General features: G+C 41.6%; 1 protein-coding gene across 4 annotated transcripts in view; it reads left to right on the top strand.

The window, feature by feature from the left end:
- The window catches only part of TMEM185A (transmembrane protein 185A), an 84,105-nt gene extending 66,148 nt beyond the window's left edge, over positions 1-17,957 (top strand). The window contains exons 5-9 of one of the 4 annotated variants that reach the window (XR_013169544.1): positions 10,616-10,792; positions 11,261-11,384; positions 12,488-13,068; positions 15,675-15,834; positions 16,249-16,359. Coding sequence is in view for 2 of the 4 variants with exons in the window: in XM_077146453.1 (XP_077002568.1) it covers positions 15,816-16,376; positions 17,181-17,894 (1,275 nt within the window). In the remaining 2 variants the exon portion in view is untranslated. Of the gene's footprint in view, positions 1-10,615; positions 10,793-11,260; positions 11,385-12,487; positions 14,126-15,674; positions 16,377-17,180 lie in introns of those variants that run through there. The other 3 variants (XR_013169543.1, XM_077146454.1, XM_077146453.1) reach the window with 3 other exon arrangements.
- Positions 17,958-20,246: the final 2,289 nt, after the last annotated feature.

Raw genomic sequence — 20,246 nt, 5'->3', positions numbered from 1 at the left:
TAGCAGAGTGAAAACCAAATTCTTGTTTTGCACGAAGATGTATTTGATAAGAAAACTCTTAAAAATTTTAAACTATAAACTCTTAGCCAACCTTAACCACAACCAGTAAGATTCATTTCCAAAAAGATTTCTTCAACTTTCTATCTCCATCCGTTTTGTTCTACACATTGTTTTTTTCTCACTCTGCAACACTCAGTTATTTTACTTTAAGGGAAAAAGTACTCAATTTTTTCTTAACAATAACACACCCTGCATACTTTACATATTTAAATTACCAAAAAAGATCTTGAAATAAATCTTTGGGCCAATTCTTCTCTTTTTGTGAAAAATAACATATATCAAAAAAATGACAAATATCAAAGCACATCACAATAATTACTTGTAAAACAGATTTCAGAGTTTGGTATGGGTTACAATTCTACCATTTTAGGTTTCTAGTTCTAGCTGCTCTAAGATGTTGGAGACTAAAAGAAATATCAATATAATGATTGAGCACTCATACTCATTTGTTAAACCCTCCAGTCTCTGTATAATTCCAACATCACCGTTGATCTTTCTCCCACTCTTCAGAGGTATTTGGGCTATTCCCATTCTAAATTTTTCATGTTGGAAGGGGCTGTCAATAATATGGGTTAGGGGGATGGAACTATTTGATGTTATGGAAAGGCTGGCTCCTCTGCATTTCAGGACTTATCTGGTCCGGGGACCCATCTGGAGATTATAGGTCTCTGGAAAGTTACCCTAGTACATGGAACCTTTGTACAATCTCAAATAATGCCCTAGGTGTCCTTTAGGATTGTCAGGAATGGTTTTGTTGGGGGTTGGCAACTTATGGTAGGTAGCAATGTCTAACTGAAGCTTGCGTAAGAGTGACCTCCAGAGTAGCCTCTCAACACTATTTGAACTCTCTCAGCTACCAATACCTCATTTGTTCCACTTCTTTTCCCCCTTTTGGTCAGGATGGCATTGCCTGTCCCATGGTGTCAGGGCTAGGCTCATCCCTGGGAGTCATCTCCCATGCCACCTGGGAGACTTTCACCCCTTGATGTCCTGTCCCATGTAGGGGAGAGGGCAATGGTTTCACTTGAGCAGAGTTGGGCTTAGGAGAGAGAGGCCACATCTGACCAACAGTGTCTAGAAGTAACTTAGGCATACCTGTAGGTAGGCTAAGGTTCCTCAAGATCAAAGACTTCCCCTGTTGATTTGAGTCTCCCTAATGTTTGACACAGTATCAAGGGTTTCCCTGGTGGTAAAGTTTAAGAGTTCCATATTTTTTCTCCCATCCCTCAAGTAACTTTGCCAATACTTTTTGATTATCTGCTTAATATACTTTGGGATGTATCCAGGCATTACATTAAGCTACATAGGTTTAATGGCCCTCATTCTTATTCTGGGCTCCCTGTGTTTGGATTGTTTAAATGATCTATTCAGATAGTTGGTTGTTAGATTTTGTGCTACAGAATTTAGCTTCTGGAGAAAACAAACCTTTCTTCCTTTGCTCTCAAAGAATAGATGAGGTTCTAAAATATAGACAATATTTTCCTTACCCTGTGATCTGAATTACCTCAATCCTGACCTGATTGACTTTGTTCGTATCTTGAAATACCAGGTCATACATACATAAAACAGCCTCTCAAAATAAGTATTTTCTAAATGAGGTAATACTATATTTGGTCTTTTGTTTCTGGCTTATTTTGCCTCACCAAATGTTCCACAGGTTCTTTCATAATGCTGTGTGCCTCACAACTTCGTTCCTTTTTGTAGCAGCAGAATATTCGAGCATATATATACACCATTGTTCCCCAATCTACTTCTCAGTCAGTGCATCCTTCAGCTGCCTCCATTCATTGGGCATCATGTATAATGTCCCAAGTCAACAGTCCACCAACACTCTCAATTTTAGATAATTTCTTTGCTCCCAAGAGAAAGATAGCCAATAAACACACCCTGACCAAATAGAAAATCCAAACCTCTCCTTAACACTTGTCCCTCCCCCAATCATTTACCCCTGATATTGCAGGGGTACTGTTGATGTTTCTTGTTAAACAGAGCCCATAGCATGTATAGCAGTTTTCCCCCTAAACTCCCAAATTATACACTTTTTGTACAAGATTCATACTTTTGAAGTGGTTCATGTGAGAACTTACTTATATTTGTAGTGTTAATCAATGGAATACATGGGTCTATACAACCCCTTTCAATCATGTTCATCTTCAATATGGCAATGTTACATATAGACCCACTAGTGAACTGCCTTCACTTCTATTTCCTTACATTTAAATTCAACCTCATTAGCTAACCATTCACCCATGTCTAGCTTCTGTGTATCTCTAGGTCCCCTATTATAAGCCTCTGAGTTTACCGTTACCATGGTCATAAAAATGGAATCATACAGTATCTATCCTTTTGTGTCTGGCTTATTTCACTCAGCATTATGTCCTCAAGGCTCATCCATCTTGTCATGTGCTTCAGGACATCATTCTGTCTTAGTGCTTCATAATAATCCATTGTATGTATATACCACATTTTGTTAATCCACTCATTTGTTGATGGGCACTTGGATTGTTTCCATCTTTTAGCCATTGTAAATATGCTGCTATGAACATTAGTGTGCAAATGTCTGTTTGTGTCATTGCTTTCAGCTCTTCTGGGTACATATGCAAGTAGTGGTATAGCCGGATCATAAGGCAACTTGATACTTAATTTCCTACATAATTGCTAAACTGTAATCCATAGTGGCTGTACCATTATACATTCCTGCCAGCAATGTATAAGTGTCCTAATTTCTCCACATCTTCCCAAAATTTGTAGTTTCCTGTTGGTTTAATAGCAGCCATTCTTATAGGTGTGAGATGGTATCTCATTGTAGTCTTGATCTGCATTTCCCTTTTAGCTAGTGAAAATGAGCATCTCCCCATGTGCTTTTCAGCCATCTGTATATGCTCTTCAGAAAAATGCCTATTCATATCTTTAGTCCATTTTATAATTAGGTTGTTTGTTCTTTTGTTGTTGCGCTGCATGATTTCTTTATGTATACAGGATAGCAAACCTTTATCCGATGTGTGATTTCCAAATATTTTCTCTCATTGAGTTGGCTGCATATTCACCTTTTAGACAAAGTCTTTTGAGGCACAAGAGCAATTGATTTTGAGTAGTTCCCTATTTTTTCTTTTGCTACTTGTGCTTTGGGTGTACAATTTAGTAAGCTACCTCCTATTGCTAGGTCTTGAGGATGCTTCCCTACATTTCCTTCTAGGAGCTTTATGGTACTTTGTTCTTTTTTTTATTGTATAGTATAACATCTATACAAAGGAAAGAAATAAAAAAGCAATAGTTTTCAAAGCACTCTACAACAAATAGTTACAGAAGAGATCCCAGAGTTTGTTATGGGCTACCATTTGATTCTCTCAGATTTTTCCTTCTAGCTGCTCCAGAATATAGGATGCTAGAAGGCTTAAATATTTTTTTATCATCACAATCAACTTTTTTTCTTTCAAAATTTTTTTGTGAAAAATAACACATATACAAAAGAATAAATTTCAAAGCACAGTACCACAGTTAGTTGTAGAACAGCTTTCAGAGTTTGACATGGGTTACAATTCCACAATTTTAGGTTTTTACTTCTAGCTGCTCTAAGATTTTAGAGACTAAAAGAGGTATCAATTTAATAATTCAGTAATCATATTCATTTGTGAAATCCTGTCTTCTCTGTATAACTCCACCATCACCTTTGATCTTTCTATCTCTCTCTTTATGGGTATTTGGGCTATGCCCATTCTATTTCATGTTGGAATGGTCTGTCATTAATATGGGTAGGAAGATGGAACTATCTAATATTCTGGAGAGGCTGGGCCCTCTAGATTTCAGGACTTATCTGGTTCAGGGACCCATCTGGAGGTTGTAGGTTCCTGGAAAGTTACACTAAGGCATGGAACCTTTGTAGAATCTTATATATTGCCCTAGGTGTTCTTTAGGATTGGCTGCAATGGTCCTGGTTGGTGTTTGGCAGGTTATGATAGGTAGGAGTGTCTAACTGAAGCTTGCATAAGAGCCACCTCCAGAGTAGCCTCTTGACTCTATTTGAACTCTCTCTACCAGTGATACTTTATTAGTTATACTTTTTTCCCCCTTTTGGTCAAGATAGAATTGTTGATCCCATGGTGCCAGGGCCGGATTCATCCTGGGGAGTCATCTCCCATGTCGCCAGGGAGACTTTCACCCCTAGATGTCATATCCTGTGTAGGGGGGATGGCAGTGATTACACTTGCAGAGTTGGGCTTAGAGAAAGTGAGGCCACATCTAATCAACAAAAGAGGTCCTCCAGAAGTAATTCTTAGGCAAGGAGCTTTATGGTACTAGTTCTTATGTTTAGGTATTTGATCCTATTTGAATTAATTTTGTATAGGGTGTAGGGTTTATGTTGTGTTCTCAGTTTCATTTACCTTGAGAGATTTTGCCTGATTTCTCTTGTGATTTCTTCCTTGACCCACTGGTTGTTTAAGAGTCGTTTAGCCTCCATATGTTTGTGAATTTTCTGGCTGTCTGACTGTTACTGATTTCCAACTTTATTCCATTATGATCCGTGATAATGTTTTGTATAACTTCAGTGTTTTTAAATGTATTGAGACTTGTTTTGTGACCCGACATATGGTCTATCATTGAAAATGATCCATGAGCACTTGAGCAAAATGTGTACCCTGTTGTTGTGGGGTTGTAATGTTCATTAAGTGTTTGTTAAGTCTAGTTCATTTATCATTTCATTCAAAACCTCTATTTCATTATTGATCCTCTTTCTAGATATTCGATCCATTGATGAGAGTGGGGAAATGAAGTCTCAAAACTATTCTTGTAGAGGTGTCTGCTTCTCCTTTCAGTGTTGTCAGTGTTTGACTCATATTTTGGAGCAGTCTGGCTTGGTACATAAATATTTACGATTGTTATGTCTTCTTGGTGAATTGCTCCTTTTATTAATGCATAGGGTCCTTCCTTGTCTCTTTTGTTTTACATTTGAAGTCCTGTGTCATATTAACATAATTATGTCTGCTCTCTTTTGGTTGTTGTTTACATGAAATATCTTTTTCCAACCTTTCAGTTTCAACCTGTTTTTAATCCTTGGGTATAAAATGAATCTCCTGTAGATAGGATATAGATGGATCCTGTTTTTTAATCCATTCTGCCAGTCTGTGTCTTTTGGGGAGTTTAATCTATTAACATTTAATGTTATCACTGTAAAGGCAGTACTTTCTTCTATCATTTGGATTTTATATGTCATATCTAATTTTTTTTCTCTTTTTACCTTTACTGATAGTTGTCATTTTTACATTCTTCTCCAGACCTCTCTCTCCTGTCTTTTCCTTTCTGCCTGTAGTGCTCCCTTTAGTATTTCTTGTAAAGACAGTCTCGTAGTCACAAGTTCTCTCAGGATTGTTTGTCTGAAAATATTTTAATCTCTCTCTCATTTTTGAAGGACAGTTTTGCTGGGTATAGTATTATTGGTTCACAGTTTTCCTCTTTTACAATCTTGAATATATCATACCACCGCCTTCTTGCCTCCATGGTTTCTGCTGAGAACTCCAGAGATTGTTATTGAGCTTCTCTTGTGTGTGATGGATTGCTTTTCAATTGCTGCTTTCAGAATTGTCTTTGACATTTGACAATCTGATTAATAAGTGTCTTAGAGTAGGTCTATTTGCATCTGTTCTGTTTAGGGTACTTTACACTTCTTGGGTCTATAATATTATGTCTTTCATAAGAGATGAAAAATTTTTAGTGATTTTTTCTTCCATTAGTCTATCTCCTCCATTTCCCTTCTCTTCTCCTTCTGGGATACCCATAACCCATATATTCATGTGCTTCATGTGGTAATTCAATTCCCTGAGCCCATCTCATATTTTTTCCATTCTTTTCCCTATATTTTCTTTTGTGTGTTGGATTTCAGATGTCCAGTCCTCTGTTTCACTGATCCTTTCTTCTGCCTCTTCAAGTTTATTGTTGTAAGTCTCCATTGTTTTTTTCTATTCTGTTGTGCCTTTCGTTCCCATATGTTCTGCGATTTGTTTTTTCAACGTTTTGATTTCTTCCTTATGTTCACCCAGTGTTGTCTTTATATCCTCCTTCAATTCGTTGATTTGATTTTTGATGAAATTTTGCATGTTTGTTCACATATCAGAATTAATTGTTTCAACTTCTGTATCTCATTTGAAATAAATTCGTGTTTTCCTTTGACTGGGCCATATATTCAGTTTTTGTAGTATGACTTATTATTTTCTGCTGGTGTCTAGGCATTTGATTTCCTTAATTAGTTTATCCTGGAGGTTATTTTCCCTCTTTTACCTAGGATTTTCTTGCTGGATGGCTTTGTTCTCTATTTGTTCTTTTACACTCAATTCAGCTTATTCTAGATCTCTAGCATAGGTTCTGTTTAACTGATCAGCATTTTTTAGTTCTTGTTTTCTGTTTCGTGCCCTGCCTATATGGAGCCTTTTTATTTTTTGAGGAGGGTCTCAGATACTATTGTCCCCAGTCATGTTTTCCCAGACCAGACTGGCCCACCTCTGAGGAGGAGAGAGTAGCCAGTATCTGTTTTCCTGAGGGTGAGACCCATTAGGTTGTCAGACTTTCCTATGAAACCTGTAGACCCTGTACTTTTCCTATCTTGCCCAGCATGTGGCACTTATCTGCCTGCAGCTTTCCACCAGTGTAAAGTGATGTGGTGCCTTTAATTCCAGCAGACTCTCCCTACTCTGGTGTGGTTGAGACAGAGGGGAGGTTGTAGGATGACTTTGATGCTTCAATTTTCAGTCCCTGGGGCCTGAATTCCTTGAAGGAGGGCCTCCACTTGAGCTGGGCCTTGCCCGCCCCCTTTTCTTGGGGAAAATAAAGCCTTCAGGAAATTAACCCCTTTTTGCAGATGCCTTAGTTTCACCTTTGGCCTGGGCAGTGCTGGAGCCTAAGAGTGCTTCCAGTTCTATCTAATGATCTAATGAGCTGTTAAGAAGTTAGGGCAGGGGGAAAGCCTTTTCAGAGCCAGACCCAGCTCCTTGGGTTTCCCAGTCAAGAGCTGGATTTGGTAGGTGGCCCTATGTTCCCCCTTTACTTGAGGTATAGCTGTTTTCCAGTATTTTGTGCTGTCCAACTCAAAAAGCATCTAGTTTTTAAGTTTTTTCCCATCAGCCCTGCCCTTCTCTGCCAGGGCAAAAATTCCTGGTTCCTTTAGTGCTTATTCTAGGTTTATCTGTGCCAGGGGCCTGTTTTCAACACTCAGAATCTGTTAATTAATTCCACAATTAGAGCTTGGTTGAGCTGAATCCTTGCAGACAGTACAGTCTGTTTCCTTTCCCCACAGGAACCAGCCTGCCATGCCTGTGTGGGAGGGCCGCTGGCTTCCACAGCTTGGGGGACTTACAGTTCTGTGTGAGGTCTCAGCCGGTCCAAGCTTGGCCAGACTGGTGCACATTGTGTGTCCAGTAACTGATGTCCTCCAGCAGTTGTCTGTACTATTCTTGGCTATTTACTTGGTGCCCTCGAGGATAAACTAAATTCCACACCTTACTACACTGCCCTCTTGCCCTGCCTCCTCTCCAGTTGATTTTTGACAAGATTACCAAGGAAACTCAATGGGGTGAATAGTTTCTTCAACAAACGGTGCTGAGAGAACTGGTTCTCCACATGCAGAAGAACGAAGGAGATCCCTATCTCTCACCATCTACAAAAATTAACTGAAAAATTAAAGACTAAAATCTAAGAACCAACAGTATAAAACTAGAAGAAAACATACGAAGCATCTTCAGGACCTTGTGTTAGGCTATGGTTTCTTAGGTTTTATACCAACAACATAAGCAACAAAAGGAAAAATAGATAAGTGGAACTTTATCAAAATTAAAAACTTTTGTACATCAGAGGACTTCATCATGAAAGTAAAATAAAACCTATAGGATGGGAGAAAATGTTTGGAAACTACGTATACAATAAAGGTTTAATATCCAGAATATGTAAAGAAATCTTACAACTCAACAATGAAAAGACAACCCATTTTAAAAATGGGTAAAAGACCTGACTAGACATTTCTCCAAGCAAGATATACAAATAGCCAAAAAGCATATGAAAAGATGCTCAATATTACTATTAAGGAAATGTAAATCAAAAGCACAATGAGTTATTTCACAGCCACATGAATGGATATTATTAAAAAAAGAAGAGGTAATTAAAAGTATAAGAGAAAAGTAGAGAAAAAAGGTCACTCGTTGATTGCTGGTCGTGCAGCCCCTGTGGAAAACAATCTGGCAGGGCCTCAGAAAGTTAAGTATAGAATTATTATGGCCCAGCAATCCCATTTCTAGGTGTATACTGAAAAGAACTGAAAGCATGGACTTGATCAAATATTTGTACCCTGTGTTCATAGCAGCATTTATTCCAAACTGTATAAAGATGGAAGCAACCCAAGTATCCTTTAGCAGATGAGTGGATAAACAAAATGTAGAGTATACATACAATGGAATATTATTCAGCTGTAAAAACGAATGAAGTTCTGATATATATGACAACAAGGATGAATGTGGAAGACATGTTGAGTGAAATAAGCCAAACACAGAAGGACAAATATCATGTGATTTCAGTGATATGAAATAGAATAAACAAATTCATAGAGTTAGAAACTAGAATACAGGTTACCAGGGACTGGAGTGGGTTAGGGAATCAAGTGTTAATGCTTAACTGATACAGAGTTTCTATTTGGGGTGATGGGAAAGTTTTGGTTATGGATAGTGGTGATGGTGGCAAACAGGTTGAGTGTAATTAACAGCACTGAATTATACATTTTGATGTGGTTAAAAGGGGAAAATTTAGTTTGTACATATGTTACTAGAATAAAATTTCTTTTAAAAAAATAAGACTGTGCAACATGTTGAACCCTAAGGTAAAATTATAATATTGTTTCATCAATTAAAACAAAGGTACCACACTCATGGAAGGTGTTAATAATAGGGAAAACTGAGTGGCAGGGGTGGGGGTGGGGGGTGTCATGGAAAGAAGATTGAGAACAAAGGCAGAAGAGTTACATCGCCTCTGGGAGATAGGATCATGCAGTGGCTTTTTTTTTTTCTTTCTATTGCTTGATGCATACTTTTGCAGGGAAGAAATTTTCTGTAATGAACATGACTTGCCTTTTACAAAGCAAAATAAAAAGTAAAGTTTAAAAAAAAAGTCTTAATTTGAAGGCAGGGAAGAAAAGAGGTATACCTAAGTAGCCTCCCTAATTAGTAAAGATAGGGCTCATCAGTTCTGCCCAGAGTCTTTGATAGAACATTCATAATAAAAGTATTGTCTGAGCCCTCATACTGCAGCTTCTGGGTGCTGTATCAAGAGAATGATAATCAAGTTCAAGAATGTTTCTATGGTAACATAAAGATAACAAATGTAGGTAAGACCCAATTTTTAGTGTAAAGTACAGTCTGGCAAAAATGTAGGAGTTAGGAATGTTTCCTATAAGTGAAGAGAGGGATTTTTTGAGTCCTGATCTTGTGCGGGTCCCAGCAAATGAAGTGGACTGAGTCATCCTGTTTTCCACAATGATCAGGAGGAGCAAGTGAGGTCACTGACATTCCACTCAGGAATGGAACTCCAATGAGATCAGAGTCACAGTCTTCTCATAGACCTGCCAGTATCAAAAAGGTTGCATGCTATATCATTCCATTTATATAATTCTCTTGAAAAGCCAAAAGTATAGTGCTAGAGAACAGATGAGTGGTTGCCCAGGGGTCAGGGATGGGGGTGGGGGTGTAAAATATGAGCCTGGAGGATTTTCTGCCATGACAGAACGGTTTGTTTCCTGCCTGTGGCGGTGGTTACCCAAATCTACACATATTAAAAGTCACTGAAACCAAAAGCAAAGGTCCATTTTACCATAAGATCACTTGTAAAAAGGATAACTGCAAGAATAGTCTAAGGGGCAGTGTAGAAGGGAGAAAAGGTCACACACCAGAGCCTGGCCAGGTGCTGGTCCCTGGGCTCATCCTGAAGGCTTGTGTGGGGATGAAAGAAGGTCTTTACAGGGTGTCTCTGGAACTACAGCAGTGTACTCAGAATCTGCCTGGGCTTGGTGGCACGGACAGGGGCAGCGTTACACATCCAGCATCATTCCTGCCAAATTAGCAGGGGGTCTGTGGAAGCCTGGGCAGCTGAAGTTACCTGGGAACCTGTTACCAGATACTTCCAAGGTACCTCTAGCAGGCTACAAAAATGTTGCTAGTAGAGAGAGAGCATGTCAGGGTGAGATGATCTCTGTGTCCACAGGGTGGTAGCAGTGCCCTGTTTACCACAGGGAGCTGTGATTCCAGCAGCATGCTGAGGCCGAGGGGGTGCCTGGTAAAGCTGCAGGCATGAGGCCAGGTGCCAGGCGTGCACGCCTGAAGAGTGACTAGATGACTGAGCATTTCCCGGGTGGCAGGCCCTTGAGTAAACATACCGTGTAATTTTTTTCCCGTGTTGTATTCATAGCAGTCCTGTCCTTATTCGGTCTCATACTGTCCTAACTGGAGAGACCCAGCAAGGTTTCAACTGTGCTTCCATCAGATGCTGGGGTGGAAGCTATAAGAGACCTCTCTCCTCCTCCCCGCAGGTTGTGTGCGTCCCCCTGTGGATTCTCATGTCCTTCCTGTGCTTGGTCGTCCTTTATTACATTGTGTGGTCTGTCTTGTTCCTGCGCTCCATGGATGTGATTGCGGAGCAGCGAAGGACACACATAACAATGGCACTCAGCTGGATGACCATTGTTGTGCCTCTTCTTACTTTTGAGGTAAGTCTTCTGTGGGAGGAACCCCTAGCCCTGAAGCACATCCTTCCCTCTGCCAGCATCGTGAGTACTGAAGGCAGTGAGCCACCTCTTGGAGAGAACAGCTATAGAAAACGTCTGTGAAATTAGACAGAGAAAGTCGAATGTGCATTTCTGTAATTGAGGTCTCTGGGGACTCATAAAATGGGCACTGTTGGATCCTTACAGCAGACCCCAGGAGGAGTGTCCATGAGAAATACTGGCACTGGGAACTTTTCAAATGGATGGACTTTTGCTTAGTTCTATGGGGGGAGTGGAAGCTCATCTTCTTCTTTCCCTAACGGTGGATGCCTTTCTGTAGTTTTCTCTAGTGTTTATTTTCCCTCTTACCAGACCAGAAAAAGGAGGGGTTCTCTGATGAGGCTCATGCTTCAGATTTGTCTCTCCATTTTCAGATGTTGCACACACATGACCTTGACTTTTTCTCTTTAGATTCTGCTGGTTCACAAGCTGGATGGCCACAACGCCTTCTCCTGTATACCAATATTTGTCCCACTTTGGCTTTCATTGATCACTCTCATGGCAACCACATTTGGACAGAAGGGAGGAAACCACTGTATGTACACAGCATTTCAGGGGCCCATTAACTGTGTGTGTGTGATGTGTGCACACCTGTGTGCATGTCTGTTCTCTATGAAAGGATGAGCCTGAGGGCCCCAAATTCAGGAGTTTGCGTAGGAAAGTTAGGGTTGAGGACTGTCACAGATTTTCCAAAGGGAAAGACGTGCTTTCTGCCTTGCTTTCTACTGGCCCACACCATGGCTTTTCTAGCAGTGCCCCATTACTATTTGAGGTATGACTGATAAAGGCGCATTGCATCTCCGAGCCTCTGTTCCTTCCTCTACAAAATGGGGATCTAGATACTCCTTCCCAGGGGTTTGTGAGGAGAGATGAAAAATCCACGTCACCTAAGCTAAAACCCAGGAGTCATCCTCAGTTCCTGTTTTTCCTGCCCCATCCCCAGTACTGCTTCTCACGTTACCAAGTCTTGTCAGTGTTACTTTGCTTGCTTGCTTCCTCTCCACCTCTGTGATGTAGCACACGGTTTGGAAATGATCTCTAATGAGTGTTCCTTCCTCACTATGCTCGAGCTCCCTTGCATGTCACCCCAGAGCAATGCCCTTCTAGAAGACAGTGCAGAGCTGGGTGGCAGGGGGAAGGACCCAGGCTACCCTGCTGGTTGTGCCCCAGGAGAGCTGCGATTAGGCCAACTGATGAGCCTGTGGGTAAAAGGAAGCAGCTGTAGGGGGCCTATGCACTCAGGACTCCTGGCCTGGAGCAACACGACCTGTCCTCTTGCCTAATCCCAGGGCGGGGCAGAATTCGTGTTCTTGGGTGACATTCTTTATTATACATGAGTTTCTTTGGGCCAGGAAAGATCGGAGGATGGCAACACAGTTCAGGTGTCCACAGGTATTTGAGAGTTGCTAAAGCAGTGGTTTTCAAGTTTGAGTGCCCATCAGAACTCCCTGCTCCTACCCCACAGTTTCTGATTCAGGGGCTCTGGGCTGGGGTAGTCAGACCTTGCTCAGTTTTCATTTCAAAGACATTGGGATAAAGCATTACATTATACAAGTAAAACTTCTTGTTCAAAAAGAAAATTTACATGACATACAGTTTTGAATCTAGTTTTTGAGAAAGCAAATTCTTATTTTTCAGGGTGGTTTGGTATTCGCAAAGACTTCTGTCAGTTTCTGCTTGAGATTTTCCCGTTTTTAAGAGAATACGGAAACATTTCATATGATCTCCATCATGAAGATAACGAAGAAACTGAAGAAACTCCAGTTCCAGAACCTCCTAAAATTGCCCCTATGTTTCGAAAGAAGACCAGGGTAGTTATTACACAGAGCCCTGGAAAGTACGTCCTCCCACCTCCCAAATTAAATATCGAAATGCCAGATTAAACTCCATTTCCTAGGACAGAATGTGAATGGAATCGGACACTTTCTTCTCTACCCTCCTCTGCCTCTTTGTTCACCCCTCCACCCAAAACTGGAACTGGAGCTGGGTCTCCAGGGACTGTCATCTCATGCCTGGTTTGCATTCATTGCCTCACAGTGACTCATCACTATGTGACCCAGAGGCAGGAGGTGACTGGAGTACAGGGGTGTGGTGTCGGGTGTGTGTCAGAGTCGGCGTATGCCAGGGAGAGTGTGGGAGAGGGCGAAACTGATTTCCAGCTGGGCGCCTGAGGAGCTGGCCCAGGCCCATCGGGGAATGGCTGATTAGGCCCACAGAAGGTACATCTACATTGCTGTTTTTTAAAGTGCTAAAATTCCGATCAAAAGTATTGTTTAAAAAATGTATTTTTAAACCGTGCTGGCCTCAATGTGTAGCTCGGATTTCTCCTGTTGTGGCGTAGTCAGTAGGAACTGTAAATATGTCTATCGCACCACTTGTTTCTACACATGACAGTCTTTATTTTTAGAGTTCCTCCTGTGGAAGTAGCTTCTCTTTGGGCATGCTGACAGCAGTTTTAATAGCCTCATTGGTGAGCCCTTTCTAATGGAGTGACTCCATGCCTGTATAGTATTTATACAAATATTTTAGCGTTGTAATATACGGTGTTAAATCCTAGTTCTGTACAGTATATTCTGTTAAAGTATTTTTTTACAAGCTTGTACTGGAGATGTACTTGTTATGTTGCCGAAATAGAATCCGATGGCTCATGGGGTGCCACTTACCCCTTGAATTTCTCCACATATGTAGTAGGTCAGAGCAGCCACAATCAGCAAGAAACGGTTTGTGGTTTTCTAAGATTCTGGGAATTTTGGCTTGCCAAAAAAACTGTAAAGCACTGCTTGAAACTGGAATACTGGAGAACATTGCCAAGACCAGCAATGGCCAACAGAATTATGTTTATGTTAAAATCTGAAGCTTTTTGTCTGCCGGCAACAAGAAAGCTTTAGAATAGATTCCTTTCTTTTAAATATGAGTTTGGTTTCTCCAAGCACTTGTGGTATAGCCAAGGAACAGAGGGGAGAAACCAGATCCTACAAGTGTAATAGCATTCTGCCTGAACACAGATAAGTACTTTTTTAAAAGGAGGGTGAAAAGGAGTGTTGATATTCTCACCCGGGAGAAGAGTATAGGATTTACCAAGTAGGCAACTGCTAGTGTCTAAATCGTGTAAATAACTGCACCCCTCACACTGGTCTCCAGCAAACCTGTTCTGTGTGGGAGTAAAAAGAGGGAAGAGAGTGGAATAGCCTTTCCTGCTGATTGTGTAAAAAGGTAAGCTAAATTCACTATTTTTGCTCCCGTTAGCTAATCAATAAACTGGTTCCTCACTTTTTATGTGCACTGTGTGTAGCTCGTTTTATATATGGTCTGGGAGACTTGAATTAATCAGCCAGCATCAAGGGGAATCCAGCTACCATGGGCAGCTGAAGCTTGGGAAGCCTGGTTAAAACCCTTTATAGTCCTCTTCAAGGTATAATATGAATGGTATGGGGGGGGGGGGAATAGGGATGGCCTCAGAGTCTGCTGTTGGCTAGGTGATGCTGTGCCACGATTGTTACAGCTCATCCACCTTACCAGGGTGTGCAGTGTTCCAACCCACATGGAAAGTGATAGCTGCTGTTTATTGGTCCCAGTGTGTTGTCAGGTCATGGCCACAGCTGAAAATTGCTTGTATTTCAACAGGATACTCTGTTCGTGATTTCTGTCTTACTCACCCTAGCTGTCTCTCCCGTTTAATGGGAACCTCACTTAGATGGAGTTTCAGTTCATGGTTTGTAGCAATAAACAAGAAAATCCACCACCTGCTATTATTGATTGAATGATTTCCTGTAATAGCTAAGGGCCACAGATGGATCAATTTTAAAGCTCATTAGATTTCCTATAGGCTGTTAAACAGAACACCTTTTAAGGCAACAACAGTAGCTACATTGTGGTGCTACTACTGTTATTCCCCTGAGTAAACCGAACCTCAGAGAGGTTAATGTGCCCAAGATCATGCAGCTAGGAAATGGCAGAGCTGGTACCAACCTTAGCAGCCTGAGGGCAGAGCCCTCTCTCTTACCCACTGTGCCAGTGTCTGGGACTCTGTGAATAATACCTCAGGTGTAGAGGCATTTCTGGTTCACAGACATCTCTGTAAGATCATTTAGCACTGAGACCAGAATCAGGTCAGGGGAGTCCATGGAGAGCTGACCCTGTATATGAAGAGAATATGACACAGATGCTGCTTTGGATGGACACCGTTTGATTGCTCTCCTGGTACCACAGTGCTAAAGACCTCTAGGAGAGATCAAACACGAAGGCAGAACCAAGATGTGTCATTATGGTGACGTTGTCAAGAAAAGTAAGATGTGTGTGAAGGCCAGTGGCCAAAGGCCCTGTCATAGAGTGTCCACAAAGATGCAGGGTATGTATGGTGTCTCTTTTTGGTAGGGGCACATGCCATCTGGCTGCTAAGCAGTGGAAGGTCAGTTAGTGAGCCCATTGGTCCCAGTGGCAAGCTGTGATTTGCTTTCTCGTGACCAACGGCCTAGGCATAGTAGAGGGTCCCTGTGGAGGGCTATGATGGTGTGATAGGAATGGTGTGGTTCCAACCTTAACTGTGGACACTGGTCCTAGACTTTGCTCATTAGTTGTGTTCAGCACTATGAAGACCAATGGATTCAGGGAAGGACCTCTGAACTTCTTGAGTCAGTTACTTCAGTCTGATTCTGTCTGGCCCCAGGAGCTCTGGGAACCAGAAGGCAGTTAATGGTTCGCACCTGTGGTTTGCCATATTGTCTTAAACACATACTAATGTCAGGTTTTGCATTAAAATGGATATGTGTGGACAAGAATATATCACATGCTGACAGGTCACTTGTCTGACTTGTCCTTTTATTAGATCACTTGCTAGATGTATTGTGACATCACTCCCAGCAACCTGAACCCCTTTGTGATGCCCCGAAGCTGCATTATCAAAGGGTGCTGCTGGAGACGCTGCATTCTCATGTTTTCATGAACGAAGGACAAGCCATTGCTTAGTATGGCCAGAAATGTGGAAGGTAATCCAAAAGGCTGGGGAAACAGCTTTGGAATGGCCCCTTTCCTTTCTGAAATACGGGCTCGCCCAACAGGCTCGGAGAACTACACTTACTCAGTAGCTCCTTCATCTGCCTGCAACGACCCATCATCAGCTGAGGACCCCAACCTCAGTTTTCTGCTTGAAGAAACTACTTTTCAAGCTTTGACTGAAGGGCCTTTGTTCAAAAGGCCACGCCTTAGCTATGATGTACTATTAGTGAGAGACTGTCATCTTTTCTCCCTCCCCTTTCCAAAAAAACTCTGGAAAATTGTTAATAGCAATCGATTTGCATCAATCTGGTGGGACCGTGGTGGGACTTGCATAGGGATCAATGAGAAGCTGTTTGAAAAAGAGATTTTGGAAAGGGTTGGTTCTAACAAAATATTTGAAACAGATTGTATGAAGAGTTTCATCCGCCAGCTCAATCTCTATGGCTTCAGCAAAATGCGTCAGGACACACATAGATCTGTCTGCCTTACTAACTTTTTCACAGAAGAAAGACCAGTCTGCATCGTGAGCAAGGTAATGAGCAACAAACCTCACAGAGGGGCTAAGATGCTGGGCTGTGGGGTCAGGCTGAGTTGAAATCCCAGGACTGCCTCTTGGGAATCGGGTGTAAGTGCTCCTGTGCCTGCTTTCCCCTCTAGATGGTGGTGATAGAGACGATGCATTCATATGGGGCAGTGCCTAGACTGGTGCCAAGCCCTCTGTGAGTGCTTCCAGGATGATAGCTGATAAATCACTGTATTTTCATTTCATGCTGTTTGGGCTCAAATCTCAACTAGAGTTTGTGCACCCATGACCCCCATCACTCTTTAAATTATAACTTAGATGTGTCTGCAGCACCTTTGCTGTTAAAGTATCAGGGTGCCATTAGTGTGTAGCTGGGAAGTGCTATCCCCAAAGCACTTTACAAAGACTGTCTGAAGGAGAGTGACCATGCATGTGGACTGCACAGCGGCCCCCAGTGTTGGAGAACTGATGACTCCCAGCAAGGGGCTAGTTCTGTAGCCAGCTGGCATTTAGCTATGAAGCTATGAGTGTGTCTTCACTACCAACCCACAATTTCAAAGTTCCTTTCCAATTGACTCATATACTTGCTAAATTTGCTATTTTTAGTCATTTTCCAAGAGCAAAATGCTATTCATAAGTTGGTGAATCTTGAGGATTTAAAAACTAGTTAGCAGCTTCCATTTAGGACTATGACCTTTATCAGAAAGCCCAGGACCATTCAAGTTATATCACACAGGGCCGTAGGTTGCTGTTAGGTTGCTGTTAATTCTTTTGTGACTTCAAGTTTATTTCTTTTTAAATTCTAAATCTTAGGTAGAGTTCTACTGCAGTCCCTACTTTAAAAGAGACTCCCCTCACCTTCTTACGAGGATGAAAAGAAGAGTGGGTGTTAAAACTGCATTAAAACAAGCTTTGGACAAGGGTTCCTACCAGATGGAGAGCAAGCCAGAATCCCTGAAATCTCCTGCACCTATAGCCATAGAGCAACTAGAAGATCCCACATCTCTGAATGAGAATCAACAAGAGATACTGGAGAACCGAGAACTTGATGAGAGGATGACTCAGATCAGAAGTGATGGCTCTGCTCCCCCAGCAACTCCAAGGGAAGAACTGGAGCCCACCGTGGTGCGCCATGAGGCTACAGCAAACCTGTCAACTGAGTATAGCCAGGCTCCAGTTATTCCACATGATGCTGATGCTGCTGCACCTGCCGAGGCCCCCTTTGTCTATTGTGCCATGCCTTCCGCACAGATGAATTCTTATAGGCCTGTGGTGGGCCTTCCTGCCCTTTCTCCCAGGTACCCTGACATGCAAACCATGCCACTTCCTTTGGCCAGCCTGCTGCCGTTCTGCAGTCCCTGGATGCCCGTGCCTGTCATGACTTGTGGGCCTGCTGCCTCCATGTCTATGTTTCCTCCTCCCCCAGCTCCATACCACTGCTGGGCTAACTGCCACTGCTTCTCTGAGTACATGCCAGCTGTTGCTGGGCCCCCAGTGTGCCCAGAGTGCAGAGACTATCACATATAAAGGTAGTCGTGTTTGCTGCAAATGTGCAGGTCGATAAACAGTACCAGAAAATGAGTAATTATCTGTCTGAATAAATGTGTTCATCTCTATCATTTTTCTTTCTTTGCAGTTGTATAGATCCTCAGATACATTTTGCTTGCACAGTAGAGAATTACACATAACGCTAATTCCTGGCATGATGCAGGTATCTAGGAGACACTCAAACAGGTTATGGGTTTAATGAAGCCCCTCAGACGTTCTGTGTCTAGTGATTAAAGAAATACCTCTAAAAATGCTTGATAAGTACAAAATCCTAGCATTGATCGCCTAATGATAACAATGACACTGTTTTCCTGGCCATCCATATTCCCTATCGTGTTGGTGCCGTTTGTAAAAGTATCATCATTTTACAGAGGAGAAAAGATCCATTCTCACCTCATAAGAGGACTAAAGCATGCCTTTAACATTCTCCTGGCGCAAAGATGTGGAGGTGACAGCCACTGCCAGTGAGTCCTATGGCCTGTGTAGAGGCTGCCCATTAGTATCTGAATTACTGAGTTTACATTGGCCTTTTTTCCCAGATACTGGATCTGGGGACTTCTTCTTCCTCCCTCCCTCCCTACTTTCCTCGAGGTAATGCTTCAAGTTAAGAAGCTTTCCAGAGACAACCTGATCATAGCTTTTCTCTTTAAATCATTGCCGGTTACTTGGGTGTGTCTAATTTAGAACAGTGGTTCTCATTTGGGGGCAACCCTCTGCCCGCTAGACACTTTTTAATGTCATAACAGGTGGGAAGGTGCTGCTGGGTCGAGGCCAGGGCTGCTGCCCAACTTCCTGCACAGCCCCGCACAGCCCCTGAAAACAGAGAATAAGCTGGGCCCAAATCTGCACAATGACGCAGTCGAAACACCTGCCCTAGAATAGAACCTGCATCCACTCACCTCTCAACTTCTCTCCGCCTCCTTCCACATAGGTACCGTTCAATAAGAGGACTCAGTTTTCAAGACAGGATTGAGAGAAAACAACTCATTCACCCCCTACCACATGTAGAAACAATGGAGGAAAAAAATTTTAAAAAAAAGCAAAAACAATGGAGAAGTTCGGGTAAATATGATGAGGAAATTGGGGCCACGTGATGATAGGCCAGGTAAATGAGAGGATTAATTCAGGTGAGCATGGTGACAGGGAGGTGTTTGGGCTCACTGAAATACACAGTCCTAGGATTTGCAAGTTTGAAAGACTCGCTAGACCTCTAGTGAAATGGCTAAACTGCAGGCAGCACATTTCAGTGGTGCAGCTAAAACCTAAAAAAAATGAATTTACAGTAAAACAAAAGCAACTAGTTTTACCAAACTTGGCTTAGCTTGCTGACTAATACCACTTTGAAGCGAGTACTCAGGTGACAGATTCTTCTCAAGAGCACATGGAACTTTCTCCAGGATAGACATGTTAGGCCATAAAACAAGCCCTGATATATTTAAAAGGATTTTCAAGGATTTAGAAACCATACAGAGTATGTTCTCCGACTGAAATGGAATGAAATTAAAAATCAGTAACAGAAGGAAATTTGAAAATATATGAAAATTAAGCAATACACTCCTAAATAACCAATCAGCCAGAGAAGAAATCACAAGGGAAACTAAAAATTACTTTGAGATGAAGGAAAACAAAACACAACACCAAAATATATGGAATGTAGTGAAAGCAGTGCCTAGAGGGAAATTTAGAGCTGTAAATGTCAATATTTAAAAAGAAACATCTGAAATCAATAACATAACCTTCAGCTTTAAGAAAATAGAAAAAGAAGTGCAAACTAAACCCAAATCCAGCAGAAGGAAAGAAAGAATAAAAAATGGACAGAAATAAAGGAAACGAAGACTAGGAAAAAATAGTTCTTTGAAAAGATCAATAAAATTGGCAAACCTTTAGGTAGATGATGGGGGTAGGGCAAGGAAGAAGACTTAAACTACTAAAATCAGTCTGAAAGTCTACATGGTTCCAGTTATATGATATTCTGGGAAAGGTAGAACTAGAGAGATAATAAAAAGATCAGTGATTACAAGGGGTTGAGGGGAGAAGAGAGGAAGGCTTGAATAAGTGAAGAAAAGACTTTTTTAGAAGCGAAGGTTGAATAAGTGAAGCAAAGACACTATGCATGATGCTGTAACTGAATATATGATATGTATTTGTCAAAACCCAATGAATTTTACAGCACAAAGGGTAAAACTTAATATATGTAAATTTTAAAAATCATAGAGGAGGTTAGCAGAATCCCAGGATACAATAGACTTTGACAGAAGAATAAAATGTATGACAGACACACGGAAGGTCTTGGGGGAAAATGGCACAGACCTGATGTGATGGTTTGGAGCT

Source organism: Tamandua tetradactyla, chromosome X, assembly GCF_023851605.1.
Source record: "Tamandua tetradactyla isolate mTamTet1 chromosome X, mTamTet1.pri, whole genome shotgun sequence".
NCBI lineage: Eukaryota > Metazoa > Chordata > Mammalia > Pilosa > Myrmecophagidae > Tamandua > Tamandua tetradactyla.
The sequence above is the reverse complement of the archived record's forward strand: the minus strand, read 5'-3'. Positions and strand labels throughout refer to the sequence as shown.